At 49.9% G+C, this 19,021-nt stretch overlaps 1 protein-coding gene across 1 annotated transcript in view; it reads right to left on the minus strand.

Annotated features, from left to right (window-relative positions):
- LOC141927792 (hydrocephalus-inducing protein homolog) overlaps positions 1–19,021 on the minus strand; it is an 88,272-nt gene that overhangs the window by 40,126 nt on the left and 29,125 nt on the right. The window contains 10 exon segments of the mRNA XM_074835054.1: positions 328–492; positions 993–1,128; positions 2,381–2,481; positions 3,307–3,542; positions 5,498–5,565; positions 9,885–10,108; positions 12,119–12,237; positions 13,407–13,506; positions 16,852–17,023; positions 18,196–18,207. Coding sequence (XP_074691155.1) covers positions 328–492; positions 993–1,128; positions 2,381–2,481; positions 3,307–3,542; positions 5,498–5,565; positions 9,885–10,108; positions 12,119–12,237; positions 13,407–13,506; positions 16,852–17,023; positions 18,196–18,207 — 1,333 coding nt within the window.

The following is a 19,021-nucleotide window of genomic DNA, read 5'->3' on the forward strand; positions in this document are numbered from 1 at the left end:
GCATGTGTATGCTTTTTGTGTATATTAGTCAGAGAGTTTTGTTAGTAAGTGTGGCACTCATGGTGGAGCGATCCCCAGCGCTGCCCAGCTGCAAATAAAGAATCCCTGCTGAACAGTTATACTCAGTTCTGACTGTGGAGTGAAGCTCTTTGTTTCACAGGCATTAGCTGTTGCGTATGCCACAAACCCCTTCTTTCCTTGTCCACACCAGCATATATTACAAGTTCTTGCTTTCCCGGGAAGGATCCCCGGAATTAGCAACCCTGCCTTACGCTTCACAGCCCACCAAGATGAGTCGCACAAAGGCCCACGTCCCCTGGAACTCACCAGAGGGGATTCTTCACTCCCAAACACTGCAACATGAGCAACAGTGTCCTGCTTTCCTGTCACCTGGGCCTCCAGGGTCAATGGGACCTCCACTGAGCCGCGAGGCTGGACAATCCCCCACGGCACGGGGCTGGAGTACCACACAGAAGCGTCCTCCTTGTGTTCCTGTAAGGGACAGAGTGAAACGCAACACACAGGAGTGACCTTTGAGGAAACTTTGAACTCCTCAACATCTACACAATGGCAATTCACACACATTTTCAAAAATCCCCAGGAGAAAGCAGAAAGGTACAAAGCAAGATGCAAGACTTGTATGGGCTTAGCGTCCTCAGGGGGGCCAAAAGCTGCTGCACCCACAAACACCCACTCCTGTGCTGGCAGCCTCCTTGAAGCAGCTTTTCACAACCCTCTACGTTCTCCTGCATGAAAGCACCCCAAAGACTAGAATACAAACTGCTTCCTACAGAGTTTAAACTGCTTCCTGAAGTTTATATTCAGGTAGGTTCCTATTTAACTGCTTCCTGAAGTTTATATTCAGGTAGCTTCCTCTTCTCAGCAACCTTTAGGTTTGAATATAAACCAGCAAGGTCTTATCCAAAACCCTTTTTTTCCCTGATAAACCCCTTGATAACATCTGAGGGCAGGAGGTGGATGCAATGCCAAACCTGAGGGAGAACCCTGTAGCAGCCTGGAAGATCGCTGTCGTTCACAAGGGTCAGCATCTGCTGATAGGGGAATTTTAGAAAGCACCGTCCAAACATCACGACGGGGTTGAGCGCTCGCAGTGGAGGAACCACGCATCTAGGCAAAGAGATGACCAAGAGGGAATTAGAGATACCGAGAGAATGTAGAGGTCATTTACTCCCCAAGTAGTGTGAAATAGAGCATAACACATTTGTCAAATAGACACTTAATACCCCTACAGCGATAAATCGCCTTTAACTTCTTCTGACTCAACCACCTCCTGTAAAGGTGGGGCAAAACCCTGGGACTCAGCCTCGCCAAGTGCCCAGGTAGCACATAGTGCCCTGTCCCAGAGCTGCCTGATCAGCTCTGCCCGCTCTTTGCCCCAGGAGGCTTGCAAGGACCCTCCCAACAGTCCCAGCAAGGCGTGAGCTCTGGGGGAGCCTTCCCACCGAGGACCAGCGCTCACCAAGGCGCAAAGAGCACAAGACTCCAGTGTCTCAGTGAAAACGACTCCCTCCTCTCCCACACCGCTGTTGCCCTGCCTGAGAACTCAGCCCTTTGCCCCAGCGAGGGAGGGCACAAGCCACCCCCTGCCTTAGGCAGTGGGGGATCACCCTCTCCCAGCTCCTGCACCCCCACGGCTCCATGCACTGTCTGTCCCCATTTGCACTTGTTTTACAAAACTGCAGCCCAGGCACTGACTGGATGACTCTGCCTGGGAGAGGGAACAGCACAGTGAACTCATCCCTCTTGTAATTAAACCGACACCCACTGCAGCACAACAGCATTGAACCTGGATGCAGCAAGAACAACTTTTGGCTTCAGTCTGAGAACATTAATGCTCAAAAGAACCAGAGGGAAGCAGAGAAACCTGAGCTCACCTTCCACATCAAGGACTATTTTCCCCTTCATAAGATCGTGCTTTGAGCTTTCCCTCACCAGTCCTGCCATAAGCCCCTTTCCCATTCGCATGCACCTTCGTTAACTGACCCAGACACCAGCTCTCAGCAGGCTGCTCACTGCGGCCCAAATGAATGTTGTAGTTTGGTTGCAACCCAGCACAAGCCCACCACTTGCAGGAAGGAGGAAAGATGGCCCTTTGGAAATTTATTACACCTCAAGCACCAAAAAACAGGCCCATAATGAATATAATTACTGTTCCCCTTAGAAAAAGGCTCAGGGCCATGCCTGTCCGCGGAGCACAGGTGCTGCTTTCAGAACACTGCTGGTCTCACACCTAGCTGGGCAGAACTAGCTCATTAAGCAACACTTGTCATTTGGAGATGCAGCCAGCAAACCACGTGCAAGGCAGCGTGGTGCTGGATGCACGAGGAGAGACGACGAGCTGCAAGGAAAGCGCCGATACCTGGCTGTGAGGAGCAGCGCCGACACCGCCTTGCCAACACCGCACACGTCCACCACCAGTGCCAGCTCGTAGCTCTTCACAGTGTTGGAACACAGGGTGACCTGGGGGAAGAGAAGAGCATCAAACACTTCATCACTCCCAAAAGCCATCGTCCACGTGTGCTGTCCTCCGGTTCTCGTTCCACGGGCAGGAAAGGGAGGATTTTGCCCTAACTCTTCTGCTGGTCCATGTACAGAGCACAGTTGCTGGGAGTAACAAAAGCCTTCTGACAAATCTGCTTTGTTAAATACACCTTGCACTTACCAGGGCATACGTAAGCACGATTAGATTAATGCTCTACTCACCACTGTATTAAAATTAAGGGACTAATTTTTAATCTCAACTACAACAGCATAAATGCAGAGGCAATCTGTTGACTTCAACATTCAGCTTTACGTTGGGAAGCTGAGGGCAAAATGCAGCCCAGCAGGTGCTGTGCAGTTCATGGCTGCCAGAGCTTTTCCAGTCCCCACTGGAGATCACCGCAGTGAATACAACTCATTCTGCTCATCAGGAGAGGAGAAATAAGACCGGGAAGAAAAGCAAACTGCTTTATACAATGACATCTCTCTTTTTAAGAGCCGCCTTCTGTCCTCATCCTTCCTCTGCCCACTTTAAATCAAAAAAACTGCTCAAAGCAGCTCTCAAAAACATATGAATGGCTTCTGTCCTTGACCATATGGTACATGATCTTCAGCTTACGATTTTGGAAACAAAGCAGTGGTCCTTCAGAAAAGCCCCAGAGTAACGCAGCTAACAAAAGCCTAACACTAGTGCAGGTATCTTACCCGCGTTACGCTCAAAGCTAGCGGTGCTAAAGCCCTCTCATCCCTCAGAGAAGCTCCAGCTCCGCCCGCCGAGCACGTATGGCCGGACTCTTCCCATACCTGGATGTCCAGGAATCCCAGGGGGCGGACGGTCCCTCTGCGGGGCTTTATGGTAAATTCGGTTGGCCTGAGGCGAGGTTGGGCTCCCTTTCTCCGGCGTAGGCAAGTGTTGTCTGACATCTGAACAGAACTGCTGACACTGGGCTCTCCCAAGCCGTCCCCAGGAATGCGAAGGTTGAAGGTCAGGGGCACCAAGGAGGTGTTAGTGAGGCGACATGACAAGGTGTGAGGAAAGCCTGGGAAAATGACACAAATATGAATTTATGCACCAACTGTCCTGTGATTTCTGGTGTGAATAGCCTGTTATGATAAAACTGGGTTTGGAGTTCAGCTCTTTTCAATCTGAAGTACAGCTAACTGAGAAGCTACGCAAGGAATTAATTGTCACTTAAGTTCCCTTTTACGCTGATGACAGAGATTGCTTCCTTGGAAATGCCCACTCTTAGCGATGCTGAACACCACAAGTTTCTCTCTCTCTAACTGTGAGGAGCTCTCTCACCTGCCCCCAAACCAGCACCAATTAGTTCGCACTTACGAGTGTCCATCCAGACAGACCATTTATTCTGAAAATTCAACCCGTAAAATGCCCTGTGAACTCTGCCAACACTCCTACAGTTTTCAGTATATAAAGTCATCGAGGAGAAGCTACGGTAAAAGAAAGGAAGGATGAAATTGGGAACGACAGCATGATGCAAAGCGCTCTAACGCAGTTTCTCTAGGCAGGATCCTTAAGGCATCTCCTGTCTGGGGCTACCAGACTGAGCACATGACAACTCCCAGCCCACCGCACTGGAGGCAAACCTGATGCTTGCTCAGAAATCAGCAGGAGCCATGTTCCACCTTCCCTAACGAATGGGACATGGCTTCCACACTGCACACTGGCCCGCAAAGGTCGACATCACTTTAGCTGTGATACTCGCCTTCCCTCATGGAAAACCAGTGACACAACCACACCTGGTGGGGTGTTCTGCAGAGACCTGCTCTGGCGTGGACATCTGGCTTGGCTGGCCAGCTCTGTGAGAAGGAGACATCTCCCGTGGCCTGCTTACCAAGCGTCGTTTGAATACAGACGGGGAGGAAAACCAACTGCAGCCACAGCAGAGAGTTTCTCCATGTCCAACAACAGTGACCACTGCCCACCTCCAGCAGTTACTCCAGCAGGGAGGCAGGAGGGGCACAAAAAGGACAAACACAGACTTCACAGTCCCAAACAAGACCAAAGTCGCCAGACACAGGTCAACAGTCAGCAGCACAGTTAAAAGAAGCAAAAATACAATAGCTGCCTTCAGCTGAAAAGGCCTTATTAATGAAATGAGATTAAGGAGGATGAATCTCCTATTACATAACCACATTTCTGCCTGGTGTGTTTCTTGTTGTTTTATTCAAAAGAAAATAAAGAAGTGGCAGAGTGGTGATGGAGGGAGGGGGAGAAGTGGCTCAGGAAAGGTAATGAGTCTTCTTAAAAAGTCCATGAACAGCTTGAAAACACAGAGGCATCCTGGGCACAGAATGATAATGGCCCTTCAGTCAATCCACAATTGATTTCACATTTAAACTGCAGATCATCTCAGTAAAAAGCCTTTTGTGAGACTGAGATGGAGAACCAGAATCTGCGATTCAATGGAGACGCTCTGGATGCTCAGCCCCCGGCTCTGTCAGCAGAGCTGGGCTTGTGGTGGGGAAGGAGGAGCCCATGATCCGAGGACATCAGTGACTGATTCAGAGCTACTGCTTGGGCATGTGACCTGGTGGGTGACAACGAGGGGCCCTCACAGCGTTAATTAACATCTCGCACTGAAGGTCAGGCAGGTAAATGGTATCCTTGCCTTGCAACAGGAACATTTACCCAGAGCAGCTACAGGCCAGTACGTGGCTTAAACTCCCTTCTGCTGCAGTCCCGTCCCCATGGCCCTTCTGGGACAAGGACTTTCACAGTCATTCTGCTGCCAAGGATTGGGAGATTGGGGCTGAACAGACTACGAGGACACCAGAAATTACTGACTTTCTATTCCTTTGGTCCTATTTGATCTCACGATGGCACAAGACCACCTAAGCAACCAGCAGCCCTGGCTTTAACACCCTGAAGGCTGCTATGGAGGAACACAAGTGACAGATGATCTTATGTTAAAGTGCTCCATTTTGGTAATTCACGGAGCTCTCAACCCATGGCCCAAGCCCAGGGCACACTCACCAAAGGAGACATCACCGAAGTGGAGGGCGGGGACGTCGAAATGAAAAGTCGGTCCAATGACACAGCCCCTGCAAGGACAAAGACAGGCAGAGGAGGTGTTGGCTCGGTTAGAGAGAATGGCAAAGTGTTCACCTTTCCTTACCGCTCAGGTGGGTAAAAGCTGCTCTCGGAACCACGGTGGGCTTCAAATCAACCTGTCACCCCTGTGCTCAGCACAGCACCCATGTGGACAGCAGGCAGCCAAAGCAAAGTGGTCAGCAGCCAACAGCTGCTGCTGAGGCTCAGGGCACCACGGCAGGGTGTGCCCCCACGCTGCTGCTGGCCCCATGAAGGTCCCTGAACAAGTGATGGCTCTGTGCCTCGGTTTGCCCACCCGTAATGTGATGGACAGAGGTGTCCACACAAAAGGGGACTCATTGTAACCAGCCTTCCCAACCACAGGTTCCCTGCTTTGGTATTTCTTAGCTGGAACTGGTGTTTCCATGGAGTATATGAACACCTTCCTCAGAAGACCTGATCCACACAATCATTACACATGCAGGACTTTGGGGCATGAATCCAGGGGAGCCCCAACATCCATTGAGAAGAGCAGCAACAGTTCTACACAGCGGACAGTTGAATCTTGGAGGGAAGTATCAGCTTGTCACCAGTGCACCAGCTGACACATCCAAGAGCAACAGTCTTAAACCGCCGAACACGGGTGTCCTGAACCCACCACACCACCTCGCCCATCCTTAAACTCAGCAGACAGGCTCCAAACTCCAAAACTCACTCACATCCACTGAAATCAGTACTTGAAGCTGCACAACATTCAGTAATTGACTTCATGGTTGATGACAATCAATGTCAGCTCTGCCTCAGTTAAAAATCAAGGGCCACAGTGAACAGTGCCTTCTCATTTTATTCACAGGACTGACACTGTCATTGTCCACATGTTCTGCACATGAACAGACCCCAGCATCCCGCAGGAGGGACCTGCGTCCATCCGTGCTGTCCCATTTCCAGCATCCCTTTCCAAACACCAAAGAAACAAGCATCCAGCACCTCGTAAGGTTGGTTTCTAAGTAACGAATAATCACCTATGGTCTTGGCACCTTCTGACTGCACAGTCAAAGAGCACTCAAAAACTGACTTTCAGGAGTTTCAATCCAACACTACTTCTTGATTCTTGCAGCTGAATCAGCTCCTAAGAATGAGTCAGGTACCAAATCTCTGCTGATGGTGAAGTTCCTTCTCCAGGGACCTCACACAACCAGACTTGACCTCCCAAGCCCTAACAGCTTACTCTAGACGGAGCAAAGGGAGCAGACACGCTTTTCGTCACAGCATTTGCCAGGAGACGATGGAAAACTACCTCCAAACCAGCCACGACTGGGGATGACACCAGGAAACTGCCAAGGATGAGCCTTGCCAGGCAAGTGGGGAAATGACTGCCATATCTGCTGAGTGCACCGGATCTGTGCTCTAGGAAGTTAAACTGGAATGACTGCCCAGAAGGCTCAGCCAAGGAGCCAACCCAGAGCTGATAACAGTACAGCTTGCAAGAGAATGGGGGAAAAGGCAGTGGTTTTGGCAACACCTGTGTTTTACAGTAGCATTAAGTAATGCATGCGTGAAGGGAGATCAGGGTCCTCGCAAAGTAGGAAGGATAACACAAGGCGGGAGAGGAACTGCTTGAACTCTCATCCCCGTTCCTTCCTTTGCAGCCCAGTGTCCCACCAGCCAGCTCGCCTCTGTTCAAAAGAACCAGAAGCTTTTCTCCATGGAGGACGAAATCCAGTGCACAAAACCTTCCGAAGAGGGAGGCTCAGCTGGAGCTGGTGGGTGGACATCTCAAGGGCATTTGAAAACAAACAGCTTGAGCTGTGGGGCTGGAGAATGACAGAAGGGCTGGAGAGGGATCCTTGAAAAAGGCAAGACAGAGCTCAAGGAGGCAGATGCCATCTCAGGGAGGAGAGGACTGCAATGGGAATTGCTGCTGAGGGACAGCTGCATGGGAGCAGGCGGGTGTGCTGCGGTGCCATCAGATGGGCTGCATAGGAGCCACCATCCAGGGAGGAGGAGTACAAGGATGGGGAAGAAATAAATAAAAAAGGACCAGCAATCCTCTTTCACTGAGACAGAAGGTCTGCACTGAGCCCAGGGGAGTGCTGGCCAAACAGGGCAGAGAGTGGCCACAGAGAAGGGGAGGGCGTGCTGGGCACTGGGAGCCAGGGCATCACTGGGGAAAAAAGGACCACTTCATTTGGCTGTGGGGAAGCCAAAACACAACCGTCCCTCTGACAGCTCCTTCCTTCCTTCCCCAGGAGCAAGGCCACTGCGGGGCAGAGGCAGCAGTACTGTATTCTACCTGTGATAAGTGCAGCCTTACCAGCAAAACCTGCCCTTGCTCAAGGAGAAAGCTGCTCATGCAATAACACCCCGTGACCAATTTGGGGGAGGGACAGAGAAGAATAAATTATTTGATTGTGAAATGTTCCCTCTCGATTTCCAAAAAAAGCAGCGCTTTCCCTCCAAACACAAAGCCAACGTAATTGTTTCTCTACTGACGTCAACAGACCTACTCACCACTCTTCTCTTGCAAAGTAATACCCTTTTTGTTCTTTTTTATCCATTTCCCTCACCTTATTGGTAAAGTCGACCGCAGATTCCTCCCATTGCTTCATTGCCTTTGTCTAGTGCCTCCCAGCAGCACCAGCCCAGGAAGCTGGTTGCCGAGGAGGCACAGCCAGCCCCACAGCTCCAGAGCACCCAGCACCAGCTTTCCTGCCTACACCATGTCATCCCACCAGCCCATCGTTAAAGATCAGCTGGGACAAGTTTGCATGCTGCTGCAGTCCTGAGAAGTGAGCTTTGCCTCTCCTGTCATCAGCTTTTTTTCCCCCTTCTCCCCTTTGCTTGGTGAGGATTATCTTTTGCCGTGGCACCGGCCCACGGGATGATGCCCGAGTCCGTGTGACAGCACCTGCCGCAGAGCTTCCCATCTCCCGCGTCAGCACTGCTCTGGCTGCAGAGAGGAGGTACCACAGCGCTGGCTGCACAAGAGGATAGCTTGTCCCAACCCATGAGCATGAGAGGTGATGCTGAGGCTGCTGCTACCCATTTGGGATGGATTATTAACAGGATTTTAAAAACACTGCCTCTCTGCAGTCACCCAGGCTGGCCCATCCCCAAAGCCCTGCTGGCCTTGCTGTGTGTTCAGGGGCGGTGGCCCAGACCATCTACCGCCCAAAGCTGATGCCATCCCGCTGTCTGCCGTGGCCCAAGGGCGAATGAGCTACCTGTAGGAAGGAGTCACTCCAGTTCCTGGGTACCCGGACTGGGCAGCAGGCATCTCCACACCTTTCCTGTACCACCTCCAGTCAAACTGTTTTCCAGCATGGGTAGTCCCTTAAAGCCCCGGGGCCCTCACACAGAGACATGTGAGAACCTACTGCTGCCAAATTCTGTGCAAACAGCGTCCTGGAAAGTCACAGAGCCACCCACCTCAACCACGAAGGCAAAGCTGCTTCCCAGAGGAACCCAAGACTTTGAAAGTTAAACTGGGTATTGAGAGCACAGGAGTCATGGTCACAGGTGGCAGCAGGTCGAGGGAGCTGATCCTGCCCCTCTACTCCACTCTGGTGAGACCCCCCCTGCAGTGCTGTGTCCAGCTCTGGGGTCCTCAGCACACAAAAGACATGGACCTGTTGGAGCGGGTCCAGAGGAGGCCACAAGAATGATCAGAGGGATGGAACACCTTTCCTGTGAGGACAGGCCCAGAGAGTTGGGGTTGTTCATCCTGGGGAAGAGAAGGCTCTGGAGAGACCTTACTGTGGCCTTTCAATACTTCAGGGGGGCTTATAAGAAAGATTTGAACTGGATTTTTAGTAGGACTTGTCATAATAAGAGAAGGGGTAATGGTTTTAAACTTAAAGAGGGAAGATTCAGACTAGTTATAAAGGAAAAAATATTTTACAGTGAGGGTGGTAAGACACTGGCACAGGTTGCCCAGAGCAGTGGTAGATGCCCCATCCCTGGAAACATCCAAGGTCAGGTTGGACGGGGCTCTGAACAACCTGATCGAGTCGATGACGGCCCTGCGCATTGCAGAGGGATTGGACTAAATGACCTTTAAAGGTCCCTTCCAACACAAACTATTCTACAATTCTATGATTTCCTCTCACAGACAATTACACTTCATTTGCTGCTGCAACTGCAAGGTTCAAACTGAAGTTAAGATTAAAAAGCCCTGGCTCTTAGTGTGGGGATGCTAGGATCCGAGCCAAGACTAAGACCTTAGACAACACCTTTTTTTCTCTGTTTCATCCTAAAATGAGGTAGGTGGGAGATGATTACCCAGAGACAGCTACAGACGTGCCCACCAAGCTCCTATAACCCTCCTCACCTGATAGTCAAGGTCACAGGCTCAGGGGATCCGTTCACACTGAACCTGAATTCTTCTGTGAACTCCCCCAGGATGGTGGAACTGAAGGAGATCCGGATGACTTGCAGCCCATCCGGCAAAATGATGCCCTCCTGGGGGAGGAAGGTGAAGCAGGAGCCCAGAGCTGTAGCTGGAGGGACCAAGTTGAAGACAGCGTCGATGGCTCCTTTGTTAAACAGGACCACCTGCAGCAGCAAGAAAGCAAAATGGAAATACATAAGGAATCTTCCTTTCTTACAGAAGGCTGATTTGTCTTCTGATTAAGCAATTAACGTCTGTAAAAAGCAGAAGATGCTGTGTGCTGCTGCTTGGCAGAAGCCAAAGAAAATGCAACAGGACAAGTTCTGCCTTTGGGTTTTTCATGCAAAGCAGTGACAGCTTCATAGAAACAGTCACTCGGGGTTTATTCCACTGACACAGAGCAGCCCACTTCGACTTGCAGTGCAGAGGAGCTACTCAGCATCACCAAGTCGATTCAGACCTGTCCCTAAGAGCAAGGAAGGGCAGTTGCAGCATTACTAGTGAATCATCACACAACTGATTCTGCTCCCGACGAGTCCGATCCTGTCGAGGGCAGAACACGTTGCAGCCAACAAGTTTACTGCATGTAGAAGACACCTCAGGGCAGCACTATAACCAACTTCAGAAGCACTCCCCAACTCTGCTATGGTATGTAATTTAGTTTTCTCATTTTTTCTTTAATGGGATACTTTCTTAGTCTTTGCTCAAACAGACGTGTCAGGAAAGGATGAGCGTGCGGTGCACAGCAGCTCCATCTATTCCAAAGAATTTCTCTTTCCTAAATATTCACAGCCACCATCTAAGACTTTACCATTATCAGAATAAACTGCAAATTTAGAACTAAGCCGTATTTTGTTGAACACTTGAGAGATCTACTGCCTTGATCAAGTGACACAATCCCGCAGCACTTGTTGAGAGTCAGCTCTTCTCATGTTGGGCGAGAAATGCCCACAGCTGCTGCGAGTACCAGCACGCTGTCAGGCACCAACAAACCCACCCAAAGCAAAGCGGTAAAGGTTCTGATTGCTGCAGGGTGAAATCCTGCCATTTCCATGGACTTAACTATCTGCTTTGGATTTCTTTTCCCTAACTTTTGTCCTTGTAAAACCTGGTAGAAAAATTGAGACAGAAGCAGAGACATGTCCCTTATTTTTTAATTTTGCAGCTGCTGTTAAAAATATTCACGTATTCAAGCTCTGCAAGGGTAACCTGAAAACTACTCTCTCCTCTCTTGTCTTTTACACCTCAGTTACAAATTGCACTTAGGGATCCAACGCTGAGCTGAGGTTTACCTCCAGTCTAGCTGCTTAGTACAGCACTAACAGTATCATCTACTTAGTCACATTTTCTCAAGTCATGAAAATAATAAAATGGTAATCAATAAAGTATCCCCATTACAAATGCATAGAGAGCACAATATTTTGGTAAGAAAACACCTTAATGTGTCCTTCCCTGCCACAGTCAAGCTTTCGAAAGTATTGCCTCATTTTCTACCTCTTTCAGTTGCCCTATCTTATTTTTTTGCAGAAGACTTGACACCACTGGCAGGGGGAGGCAAATATGTAGAAAATTCCTTTGCTTCATTTCCAGAAATGCTTTGCTCTTCATAGAGATGCAGCAAATCTGAAGAGTGGCGAGAGACTGGTCAGCAAGGGAAAGCACTCCCAGTTCCGTTGCAAGACACAGCTCTGAGCCAGAGGCTGCACAGCTTTCCTCCAACTCCCAGGAACCGGCAGCACGCACTTAACCGAAAACTGGCTGCAGTGGACTGGAGTTCAAACACAGTAAATTTGTTCCAGCTGCTTTTTAACAGCCCGGGTACAAAGGTGCATTGCATCCAGGGCTGGAACAAAAGCATCTGAATATTTATCTTTTTGTCCCAGTGCTGCTTTCATGTGTCAAGGGGGTATTTTTTCACATGAAGCCTCCCAGCTGATCTCCAAGGAAGGTTGCCAAAAAGCAGGGAGTAAGACTTCACAAACAACATATGCACCTTTCAGATCCCATCAGAACTATCCAGATTCTGGGAAAGCCCCCGAATTTGACTAGTATGTCAAATACTCCCTGCTCACAATGACCCGAGTTGCCAGAAATCCCACAAGTCCACGAGGCTCACTGCTGCCCTGTGAGCCATCAGGATCCCCCCCCAGCCCCTCAGAATCCCGACTGCTCACCTCATAGCTGTGCTCCAATCCAACAAAAACCTTCCCGATGTCCAGCTGCTCAAAGCTGAAGCGGAGCCGAGGCCCTATGCCTTTCCCTTTGATGCGCAGGGGCAGCCTGGTCTCGCGGCCTGGGGAGAGATTTCCACTTCAGTACAGTAATTCCCTCTGTTGTCCTGGACTGTCCAGGCTGCCTCAGTGCTAGTCCCTGACTCGGGGCTGGATGGGACCAGCTCTAGGTGCTCCAGGAGGAGATACAGGACTCTTCCCTTCCCTCAAGAGATATGCCTTGGGGCTGGCTTCTAATTTCTAACCAACCCCTCAGGCTGGTTTCTCATTTAGCCATCAGTTTGCACCCTGAAAAAGCAATGCTGAGTTTAAAACACAATCTCTGAATTTCTTCCCATGTGCTTAGATGAGCTCTGAAATCCATTCAGTGAAGGCACAAAGCTCATGAAACAGAACTGAAGATAAAAATACGCCATCTATACTGATGCAATCGGAGACAAGAGCACAGGAGCCGAGAAGTACGAGCCCAGGCAAGGCGAAGCTCCCTGCTAACAGCGGTATGCACATCTGAGAGCTGCCTCCAGCAGGCAGAGCAGCTCAGCCACTGCCCGTGCCTGACACACAGCTCCATGCCCGGGGCTCCAGGGCTCACCTCCTGCAGCGGCACCTAAATTAGACAGGGCTTTGTGATCTCCAGAGAGAAGCACTCACCTATGCCCACCATGACACCGAGAGCTCAGCTTTGTAAAGACACCTTACCTGAAGCACGCTGAACAGTTATGGAAAACCTCACTGCTGAGGTCAGAGAAGCCATAAACATACTGCTAATACACACACCCCTTGCTGCAAAGGAACTGAGACTGCAAGGCTTATAGCTAAACTCTAAGATGCTCATTTTCTTCCATAAGCCTGCTAAGATGACAGTGTGGGATCTTTGTCTGAAGGATGCTCTGACCCACTGGAGCAGCCTCAAGTGCCTGAATCCTGGCCACTGTAGCTCTTTGGCCTCTACAGGCACCTGGCAGCAGAGCAAATGCTGGCAAACCCACGGCATGAAAACTTATCCCTTCACTGCCTTGGTTGTTCTGGGATCGGTGATCCAGGCTTGTAGCCACACATCCTGAGGGCTGGCCTTGGACACGAGACCACCTGGAAACCACAGGGACAGTGGGCACGTGCCAGCACCCTGCTGACCACTGACCCTTCCTACCAACTACACGAGAACCGAGTGGGCTGCAAGACTACTTGCGCCTCCACTGTGGGCAACAGAAGCAGGAGAAAGGAGCCGTACCTGAGATGTCGCAGTAGACCGTTTGTTGATAGACTCTGGCTTCTCGGGGTCTAAAGATCACATTAATTTCAGCTGAGGAATTTGGCCAGATATCTCCCTCCTGAAACAGAAGGAGACAGCAAACCATTTATCTTCAAACGTCACATTTCTTGTTTTCAACCACAGCCCTGTAGCCTTTGTTTAGAGCATCAATGAAGAGCGGGGAACAAGCAACACTTATCAACAAAATTTATGGGAGTTTGGAAGCAGCTGCAAAAAAGCTTTCTAAGTCTCTTACCTTTACTGGCATCTGGTAGAGGCGTTTTGTTAAATTAGGGCTATAACGAAGCAACCAAACTGGCTCACACTCCAGTAGCACCTCAGGAGCCAGCGGTCTGCCTGGGCTACGTGTTCTCTATAGGATGGCAGTTGAGTCAGAGCATGGAGAACCACCATGGATGGTAACCAGGACAGATGTAAAACTATGCAGTGCTGTGAACATGGTATTGCAACACTTCTGGCCTCAGACAGGCTGCAACTGGCAGGTGGCATAAAATACAGACGGTGGATGTATGATGGTACAGCACAACCACTCCAGCTGTCGTACCCTGGCTTTGTTACAGCATAAAGCAAGGTGATACGGGAGGGGATGGCACACCGTGACTCACAGCCACACAAGTGGTCTCTCTGCAAGAGCCCAACCGTAAATACATGCAGATCCTATTTCTCCCTCAGCCCCTAAATAATGAGAATCTGCTACATCTCCACCAGTTTGAGTAAGAAAAAGCTGGTCTTGAAAAGCTGGGCACCACCAACTGCTGGCCAAATCACCTGCTTTGCTTTGCAGAGGGGGAAGGCAATGGAAGGAAATCACTGCTCAAAGCAGTCAAAGAAACAAAAGGCAGAGCTGTTAACAGAAGTACTAAAATGACACTCAAAGTGCATCCTGTCAGCTCAGGGCACTTAGGAGAAAGGCAGTGCCAAAGCCAACATCTGCCTCTTTCCATAAATAACTGAACCCACAGGGAGCTGTGGGATGGACCATGGCTCCCACTGGAGATGGTGCCTTCCGCCAAAAACCAAAGTGCTCTGCAGTAGCCTCTCATCTGGATGGGGAACAGCTTGGTTCCCCAGCTGAAGTGCAGATTTGCAGCAACAAACAACACTGTTACCTCCTGGCCCAACCTCTGGATCAACAACAGTAGCACCTTCGTAACCTGGACATCTTGAAGACCACCTCCATCAACTCAGAGCTCACACGTGACACTGAGCAGTCACTACCAGGCAAGGACAGGACAGCGATGACTTGTCAAGGTCAGTGTAACAGTAACAAGTCCTCGTCCTCCCTCTCCTCTGGTTGCCATTTCCAAGGGGTCAGCTCCCACGGGTCTGCAATGTGACTTACAGCCGAGCTGTGGGGGGGAGGATGCAGCAAACAGCAAGGACTTTGTCCTTTGGCAGCCACCTGGGCCTCCATCACAGCTGCCTCTGCTGACATACCATGTGTAGATGCAAAAATAAACCAAATTTGAGATGTGCTCAGAAAGTCAGAGCTGTGTATCAGCTTGTTTCCCATAGGCTTGGACAACTGCTCAAAATGTTCTCGGTCACATGGTAATTCCAAAATCATGCCTCCTCTTTTTTGTTGTTATTTTCATCAGCGAGTTAACCCTATACAGACTGAAGTGACCTGCTGCAGCTTCTACAGATTGCAGCACCTGAAAATACTGGCAGCTAATGGTCCACTGGCACAGCAAAGCTTCTGCACAAACCCTGCAAAGCCATCCCACCCAGAAAGCGTTTCCAAGATTACTCTCCCTCCACCAGCTTCTTAACCTCTGGAAGCAATTATTTCCTCCAGTCACCTGTTACAAGGGTTTCATTATTTCTGTGGGGAGCTCCCACACATCACGGGTGAGAGGTGGGAAGAAGAGAGCAGCCACTTTTGGCCAGAAGGTCTGAGGCAGCAAGGTCCCATCTCTGGGGGGCCTCTCCAGCAGATTTACATGGCAGTGCAAGAAGGGTGTCTGCCCAAGCTAGAAGTTACAGGGCTGTCACTGGAGAGAAGGCTGTGGAAGCCAGCAGCAGTGGATTTTTAGATTCTACATTTGATAAAGAGGAGAAAACACTACCATTTGATGTAAAGACACCCATATGCCAGGGGGAAAGACAGGCACGAGTAAAACTGAATGTGAACCTGGTTGTTCCATAAATAATGGAATTAATGGAAATCAAAAGGTTGATAATGCTGGACAATATAGAAGGGGAGAGACTCATGCAGTAGCCCACTTATATTCAGTCCTAGAGCAAACTGTGTAACATTAACACAGCCATTCAGGAAAGGTTTCCACTCAAGAGTTGAGGCCAGGCTACACTTTATGTCCGTATGTCACTACATGGAGCACCAGGACTCGGCGCTGTGGGCAGCCGGACTTCTGGACCTCACCTTAACGCACTTCAGAGGCTCAAGAGCAGGCTAAGCTAGTTGTGGAGACATAGTCCGACTGTAAAGCAGCAGGAGCCCTGGGACACACTCCAAAACCAGCTCTGACACACCACAGGGTGCTCTTAATGCTCAGCTGATCGGCTCCCACTCTCTGCAATATTCCCACCACTCTGACACAACCTCTTGGTCACATCATGCTGCTGTCAGCTATAGTGGTGTGAAACTGCAGCTGTGACAACATTGGTGGCTCTCAGCCTTATATGGGATATAGGAGTAACTGAGAAGAGAAGATGATCCCCTTCCTTGAAAAAAAAAAAAATAGTTTCACCTATTTTAAAAGGAAGAAGAGGTTGAGATTATCCTAGGATTTCCTCCAAGATGAAAAGGGATTTTGCATTGCTCGGACAGTGGGCATTCTTCATCTCAGACCATGCAAATACTCAGAACCAGGGCTCTGGCTGATTGAAGGATATGGGGTTTTGCTTGCATAAACAGAAGAAGCAAAAAAATTTCTGTACCTATGTGCAATGAAACTCAAAAAGTCCGTTTAAACCTGCCAGCCTTGTGTCCAGGCTCACAGGTGACACTGGAAGGGAGATTCAGCTGTGGTATCCATCCAGGTTATATGAAGAGATTGGTATGTCTGTGATCAAACGGGTTGAATTTGGCCTCCTTTCCACAGAGGACCACTTCATTTCTCAGGTCAATATGTGAACTGAGAGTGCTCTGATATCCTTTGTTAACCTCCATACGCTACGTGTAAGCTGTGCCCTTACTCATAATTATCGATAGCTCTCAACAGTGTAAGGACACTTATGAAGTGCCCTTAATTTATAGCCCTTGCAGCAGAGCCCAGCTTTAGGCAGCCTCTCGCTCTGTCAGGAGCCCACAGAAATGCTTTTTGCAACAAACTCGCAGCCTCACTAGAAACCTGGTGTTTTCTCTCGGCACATCAAGCCAGCTGATGCAGGGACCTCAGCCAGGGAGGAGAAGGAAGGGAGGTTCTCAGCTATCGCTTACCAGCGGCTCAAGGGTGAACACATCGTCGGAGAAAAGCATGGAGTCTCCTTGCGCCTTTGCCCGCTGGTTCTGGGAGGGGCGGGAGAGAAGAGAACGGCATTCTCGGAGAGCGGGCTCCACCTTGCACTCCCTCAGACAACGATCCATCTCGTCCTCTTTCTGCCTCTGCAGCCTGCAGCCACGGGGAGAGACAAACCAAGCAGATAATTTAATGAGCAACATATTTGCAGAGACTCGTGTGAGCGCAGGGGCAGCAAAGCGCTCGGGGAGGAACAGCAGCAGCTCAGCAAGGGGCTGACCCCAAGCCGCGGGGTCCACATGGATCAGATTATCACTTGCTGTTCGCTGGCACGGCACGTAGTTTTACTCCATGCTTACAAGCTCAGAAGAGGTTTCTGAAAGCCAGCAGCCCTCGAGAGCCTCCTGGCTCAAAGTCTCTGCCACAACTGATGGAGAATCCACCAACAACCCCAACTGGCTTTTCCTACCACAGAGCTGCCTGGGGGAGGCAGATCAAGATGAAGGAGCACCCACTGCAGGGCTTCACTGGCAAGGGGAGACACAGCTGGGTTTCAGCTGCAGGCTACTGGCATCACTCTTTTCTTCCCCTTTGGACCTGCAGGGATAAGCAAGCTAAATGTGCTTTCTGTGCCCTATACTGCCTTCCACCAGAGGATCCCAGAGCACTGTAAAAGCAAACCAATGAATTCAGGCATCGCATCCTTTTGGTGAAACCAATGGCTTTATATGCATGGAAACAGAGGCCCTGAGAGGGGAAGGGACTTTGCCTAGCATCACCCACTAAAGAAGTCTGGACCAGCATCTCTGAATCCAAACCCTTACATCTAGCCTTGAACCACCTTATCTTTTTCCTCTTTTTGGCCATCTCTGTAGGGCTTTGACACAGTTAATCTCTCCCTTACTTGGTAGCTGTAGCAGAAATCATTCTAGTGTTTAAAGATCACAACCAAGAGATAAGGGAGCACGGCTACAGAGCAGTTGCTTCCTAGCTGGCATATCGCTGTCCCCTCTGCATGCTCCAGTCCCTGGCCATGAAGAACCAGCAGGTGACAACTCTGGGGGGATGAGTGGAAGGCTCCATGTGTAGCAGATCGAGGCAATGTAGTATAAACAGGATAGCAATCATCACCCAGCTAAATTCAAATACAGTTCAAAAGGAAATACGGTCATGGACGTTACTAGATGTACACAGACAGAGCCTCGGGCCAAGGCTGGCACCAGCACCAAAACCACTTGCTTTGGCTCGCTCCCCCTGCAGTGCAGTGGGAAATGTTTCTCCATGGCTGACCTACAGTGCTGCACGTGAGGAGGGCTTCCAGCCACCGATGGGCAACCCTCAACTCAACCTGCATCAACGGACAATAATTCCACCATTACATCCCAGAAAGTCCTGCAGGAGGGAGACAGAGCAAACCCCTGGATAGACCTTCTAATGATCCAGGTCTTCTGGGGTCACAGCCCAGAGCAGGGTCCTGCACTGCCTCCTCTCATGGAAAAAGTCCTCTCTGCTCTGAGATCTCAAAAGCTTCTCTGACAGCAGGACAGTGGCCTTGGAGCTATGACCATCCCTGAGGTTGCAAGTAGGAGGAAAAAAACATCCTGATCAGACTCTAGGACATAATCTGGCATGAGATCAGATGTAATTGGAAAAGAATCAGGTTGAAGTGAACTGTGGGGAAACCTGGTTGCCTCTGAGGGGAAAGAGGATCACTCAGGGTCCAATCTGAGACAGGCAGGCGAGAGGAGAGCGGTAAAGGAATGGTCCAGGCAAGTGCCCAGAGAAGGTAATGAGATTTTCTTTTAACACACTGAGCTTGCATGGAAGTCACACACTGTGTAATTAAAAATAGACAACAGTGGAAAACTAGTTTTGGCCTTCAAGGCATTTTTGACCTAATTATGTTGATCTTTATTGGCTCAGAAGCCCTTAAAAAGTGCTCCAGTTTAAGGCAGTTTCCTGATCAGCTATGAGCTAACTCCTATACACCTACATCCATGCAAGTCTGAAAGTCCCACAAGGGTTCCCTTAATCACTCAAACTTTTAAGTGTCACTTCCAGTTCATCTCCCCGGGCTATAAGTGTTTCTCTGCTGCCTGAAACGGGAATTTCAAAGCTTCACCACAGACACCCTTTGAAGAACCTGCCCCA

Source organism: Strix aluco, chromosome 10 (genome assembly GCF_031877795.1).
Source record: "Strix aluco isolate bStrAlu1 chromosome 10, bStrAlu1.hap1, whole genome shotgun sequence".
NCBI lineage: Eukaryota > Metazoa > Chordata > Aves > Strigiformes > Strigidae > Strix > Strix aluco.